At 33.5% G+C, this 6,029-nt stretch overlaps 1 protein-coding gene across 1 annotated transcript in view; it reads right to left on the bottom strand.

Moving 5' to 3' along the window:
- MINDY3 (MINDY lysine 48 deubiquitinase 3) overlaps positions 1–6,029 on the bottom strand; it is a 95,127-nt gene that overhangs the window by 71,840 nt on the left and 17,258 nt on the right. The window contains exons 4-6 of the mRNA XM_007460879.1: positions 5,811–5,984; positions 2,495–2,546; positions 1,497–1,611 (exon numbers count right to left, since the gene is read on the bottom strand). Of these exons, the coding sequence (XP_007460941.1) occupies positions 1,497–1,611; positions 2,495–2,546; positions 5,811–5,984 (341 nt within the window). The remainder of the gene's footprint in view (positions 1–1,496; positions 1,612–2,494; positions 2,547–5,810; positions 5,985–6,029) is intronic.

Genomic DNA, 6,029 nt, shown 5'->3' with positions numbered 1-6,029 from the left:
CCCTGTTTCGGGAAGATCCCACATGCCGCGGAGCGGCTGGGCCCGTGAGCCATGGCCGCTGAGCCTGCGCGTCCGGAGCCTGTGCTCCGCAAATGGGAGAGGCCACAACAGTGAGAGGCCCGCATAACGCAAGGAAAAAAAAAAAAAAAAAAAAAAAAACATGCTTCTAAACATGCTCCTTTTCTTTTCCATGGTCACTGCTCTGGCTTAGGTTCACCTATTTCAGTAACTACTTTTCCATTTTTTCCTGCCTCTAGTCTTGTACTCCACACACCAACCCCCTCCAGTACAACTCTGATACCAATTTAAAGAATCTTTTATCAACAAAAAGATCTCGTTACCCCATTGTTCACAATTTTTTGTTTTGTTCTAAGTTTGGCCACATGAAAGGAAATCTTAAGTATTTCTGCACAGTATACAAGGATCTTCATATTCTGAGTCTTTTCTACGTAAATGCCCAGTCTCATCTTCCACAATTGCCTTTCTGGTATATTATGCTACACTAATACTGAACTACTTAGAGCTTCCCAAATGTGTGTTATATCCCCAATTATAAAGGCATAATCGTATGCCTTTATACTTGCAGTTCCCACAGCTTGGAATATCTTCCCACAGCTATTCCGTCCAGAAAACTTCTCCTCATCCATCAAATGATCCCTAGTATACAAGGTCTGCCCTTGACGTCACCAAATGAACTTTGGCATCCCTTCACCTATTTCCCACCATGCTTTGTGCACGCAACAAACAAATAAACACCAAAACACACTGTCATGATGGAAGTAACTATTAATGTGTCCACTTTTTTTTGTTTGTTTACAACACTGAAGAGGAATGATTTTAAAAAACTGTATCCCATATTATAAGTTTAGTTCCTAGCACAGAGTCAATGCCCAATAAACATTTGTCAAATGAATGAAGTCTGATTTCAGGTACAGCAAATCTAGCAGTATAACTGAGACTTAACAGGCTGCTAGAGATGTGAGGTTGGCATTTGGGGAAAAGGGTAGGACTGGAAGTGTACATGTTGGAATTAACCACATAAAGGTAAGCTGAGAGAATAAAAGAGGTAAACAACAGGAAAAGATGGAAATGAAGCTATAAGCAAAAATGTAATTATGAGGCATTACAGAAAGAGAACTAGTGATGTATCAGGTAAGTTAAGAAGGGAGTGGGGTTTAGAAAGAGCTTCCAGAAGGGGTTAAGGGGTCAAGTGCCAGAAACTGCTAATATCAAAGAAAATAAAATTCCAAAGAACTGACTGTTCTTCATAATTAGAACATTACTGATAATCTCCGCAGTCCAGAAGATCATGGGTGAAAGCTGGAAAGTGGTCAAGTAACAGATGAGTGAAGAAAGAGAAGTCAATCCTTCATTATCAGCATAAGAGATTTTAATTCTGAGATTTAGAAGCAACATGAGGAATAAAATTTCTCTTCACCTCAGGAAAAATACTAAACTCAAACTAATAAAAAACAGAAGTATCTTCTTCAACAAACCTTTGTCAGTAACACAGAATACAGAAAAAGCAATACTCCAAATTTGTTTCCCCACACTGAATACTGGTCCAAGACAGCATCTTTTAATTCTGATAAACTTCTGAATGATCTTTTTCTGGGGAGGGGGAAAAGAATTAAGTATTAACACCATGATGAGACTGACTACATTCATAAATAGGAAAAATTTTTAATTGTCTTCTACATTAAAACGCATACATACAAATAGAGTTTTGTAAGTGTATCAAATTTTCAAATACAAATTTAGCCATTAAAGGCAAAAGCTACTGCTGACAACTGTCACTACCTATAATAGACACCATTAAAACAGAATGCCTACGTAGTAGGGGCCTCTTCATCTCTTAGGTGAACTGTCTGGCAACAACAACTTCTTCAACGATCATACAGTTATTTAAGGAATGAGGTGGCCATCTTCTAGGATATGGTTGAGAACAAAGAAAACTTGACTTTTCAAAGCCTGAAAATTATTTAACAAATATCTGAACACCAAAGATAAGGTGTACATTTGTGGCTTCTTTTAACATAATGTTATATTTCAAATCAAATGCCACCCGTAATTCTATCAACATAGCTATCCCTTACCTTTTATTTTGTAACAAAAAATTTAAATACTCTGATGAAAATATGGCACTTTTAACGAAAATTATAGAAAGCATATTTTGGCAAACAATAAATAATAATGCAAATATTTATCACACTAGAAATCTTTATATTCACTCAGACAGAAACATTAAGCTAAAATGATTTTTTCATTATAATGATGAAAAAGCTTTTAATGTTATGAAAGGGTATATTTCCACAGTTAATTTGGGAATCAGAGTATTTTAAGTACACATTTACAAATTATTTTTTTTTTTTGAAATCTGAAAACAAATTAATCCTCAAGCATACAAATCTAACTACCCTTCCACAGTATGAACAGACTTAAAATGGCAATGTGTCCACAAGGTAAGTATTTTAAATGTTCCAACGTTACTTACTGAATTAATGCATGAAATCGCTCAAAGCCAAGCTCTTCGACAGCCAAGGCAGCTATACATAAAAGACACTTTTCAGCACTACACATGGCAAATAAATGACACAAGATACACACAGCAGGCTGTAAATACTTTCAAGCAATTAAAAGTTTCCCTCTTTCCTTACTCCCTTAAAATTCTCAGTTTATTTTCAACTTTACTGTGACATAAATTTATATTTCAACATCTTAGTTACCATGATTATAACTAAAATGGATTTAATACTGAGAATGGAGAAGGGTGATTAAATAATAAACATTTCTTTTTTAATTCAGTTGTGCTGAAATCATTAAAATATGAGAAATTACTGACAATCATAGTGCTTCACACATAGTTGTAATGTGTCCTGCACTTTAAATAATCTTTCAATTCATAGCACCAAGTAAAATCCTCATAGCTAACCTTCCTCCTACATAATATAAAATCTTTAGGCTTGATGCTTAATTATTAAACAGATGTATATAAAAAGGCAGAGCACTTTGAAAGTACACAGGTTCAACGACAGCTGTAAGTTTGTTTCCGCATTTATTTGTATAACTGTTGGGAAGTTTTCAGTAACTTATTTAGATTACGTTTATTAATACAGTACAATTATAAATTTTTAAGAAATCAAAGGTAAAGTTTACGTAACACTTTTCTAAGTGCCAGGCCCCTTTCTAAATGCTCTATGGGACTTAACCTCATTTAATCCTCAAACAACCCTATTAACCCATTTTACAGAGGAGGAACCTGAAGCCCAGAGAAGAATCCTCCCAAGAGCACAAAGCAATAAACAGCAGAGCTGAGATCCAAACCCAGATAGTCTCAGCTGCCCAAAGATGAAGTCTTTAAAGATATCCTACACGGATCAAAATGCCTACTCTCATTTATCACAATGAACAATTTCATATATATTTTATACAGTAAATCTTAGTACTTTCAAATATTAATTCTCAATAGAGAACTGAATTGATTCGTTATGAAATCAAAATTAAAATTTTGATTTACAATGTAAAATGTCACATTATTCTAGCCTTCCAAAGTCCAGTTTTAATTTTCAAATGTTTCAAATTACTTTTTTAAATCTTTAAAAGTCCAAAAGGATTAATTTAAATAATCTTTTGATTTGTGTGTGGGAAACAAACTGAAATTGAACCTGAATAGTCACTACTGCAAACAAGTGTGCATTACCAAAAGCCAAAACTACACACCACACAAGCCAATGAAATTAACGTTTGTACAGAATGTAACACTGACAAGAAGGAAAACAGTTCATGTTTAAAATTTCAGGATAAAATAAAAATTCTAACTAATCTTTTCCAAACTGTAATTGTTCTGCAGTGCCTGATTATCTAATTACTGGGTATATACTATGAAAGTTGACATCAAGATAGTAATTTAGAGAAAAGAGGCAAGCAAAATAAAAAGCTTAGCAGGCAGGATGGTGGAAAAATTTAACACAAGAAAAAGAACAGAGCTGGGAATAAAGGAAGGAACAGGTAAAACAGATTGTTATATGGAATAAAAATTTTAATATAAGTTCATTTCATTGTCAACATCTAAGGTGAATTTTCAAATTTTCAGTTACCAAAACTTTTCAAACTTATACCACATTAAAAATGAATATAAAATATAGTTTCATTTCAGGTCCATTTTTAAAATGAGACAAAGTAAATTGGAAAATTACTAAATTATGTTTTTTGGAGGAGAATTCAATATAATATGCCACCTAAATTAATTACTGAAGTGCCAAAGTTAATGAATCATGAGGCCATTTAACCTAAAGCTATTTAACCTATCAACACAGAAATGTACAGCACATCCCAGGGAGCACACAGTATACTAAGATACTAATGAAAAATGCTACAAGAAAAGATCTCACTATTTTCTTACAAATTAATACGTAGACCAGTTTTAAGCGCATATTCTTTAAAACCACTTCTAACTAGTTCAATTATTCCTATTAAAATTTTAGTATCTTAAACAACACTTTTAACCATGCTTACATGCAAGCCAGTAAAACCTGGAAAGTGTTTTAAAACCAGTGTCAATGACACATTTTTTGACTATCAACCTTGTGAATACTTTCCACTTATTTTCTTCAATTGTCATTATCAACTCTAAAAACAGATTAAATTCTCTTTGAAAGGCTATGTTTGAAAGGCCTGAAAAGGCAATGCCATTCAACTGTTTAAATTTTAAAAATTATTCCTTGCAAATGCACTATTAGTAGAATCTGCCACTGTAACTGCAACGGTGAGAGAGAGAAGGCGCTGACATCACAGAGATGGTTCAGCTCAAGGAGGCAATGTGCCTCACAGACAATCCCACCAGGAAAGCCAGGTGTGCGTCTCAAGCAACTGAAATCTACTTTCTAGAAACTGGGTGTCTAGTTTCTCTAAAAACAAGTTCCGCAGAGATGATAGTTAATGGATTGTACCACAGGTAGATTAAGTCACTTATTCAATATAAGCACCTGGAACTACCAATTATCAAAAGCAACCTACTGGCAAGTTAATTCCTGCAAAGAAAACCAGAAAAGCAACTCCTTTTATCTAGTTTCTGTACCATCAGAAGTCTCCATTTTACTAGCTCATTTTGGCAGTTTTTAGGTCAACTATGTAAGAATTTTCAAATACTAAAGACCACAGAATTCTTGTGAATGAGAACAGCTGTTATTTAATTTATCTTAAAGAGAAATCTTCAAAGTATGAAAAACTTAAATGAATGCAAAATTAAAACTCATAATTAAAACTATCTTAAAATAATTCATCTATAGTAACCATGTCCAAAAAGTTCAGGAGGAAAAGAAACAACATGTAGTGAAGAAAAACGTCCCCTTCTTTACTTTAGGAAACAACTAAATATATTTAAGACATTTTCTAATGTTAAAAAAAAAAAAAAAAAACTCCTTTTTCGCCAATACAAGAGAAAACATTAAGGTATTTGAAATGAAAGAATATAGAAACATGTTATTTAAGCTTTTTCTAAACGAGAGTTCCAAAGCTCAAAAGAGACTGTCATCAAGCAAAAGTTAACTAGAAATTTTACCTAAGTTTATTTTTAGAGATGCATTTCCTATTTCTTCAAAAATGAAAGAAAAAATAAACAATGTAACATCCTCTAGTTAATTAAAATAATCAAAAGGGAAATGAAAAATACTAACAAAGCTCATGAATTAAGCTTAGGCTAAAAAAGAGACCTTATAAAATGTTTAAAGCTTTTTTCCTTTATAATTTTCAATAGTTTTATTTAAACAAACATACAAGAAATTACTTCAGGAAATCAAAGTGTATCTTACAAGAATGGTCCACTTGGCAACTAGACTGTGCAGGACTCCCAGGAAGACCAGCAGTCTCCTCAGCCGTCTTTCCTCTTAACCATGAAGCCAGGCAGTATGGTCCAGAGTCGCTACAACAAGCACTTTCTAAAATAGCACATAAGGTGTGACAAAGGAGTTCCTTCCGCTCTCCCTCTAAAAATAACCAAACGGTAAGTTATAACGGTTGTCTGTAGGGAA

This window comes from Lipotes vexillifer, unplaced genomic scaffold (genome assembly GCF_000442215.2).
Source record: "Lipotes vexillifer unplaced genomic scaffold, Lipotes_vexillifer_v1.1 scaffold534, whole genome shotgun sequence".
Taxonomy (NCBI): domain Eukaryota; kingdom Metazoa; phylum Chordata; class Mammalia; order Artiodactyla; family Lipotidae; genus Lipotes; species Lipotes vexillifer.
This window is presented reverse-complemented; position numbering and strand designations above follow the sequence as displayed.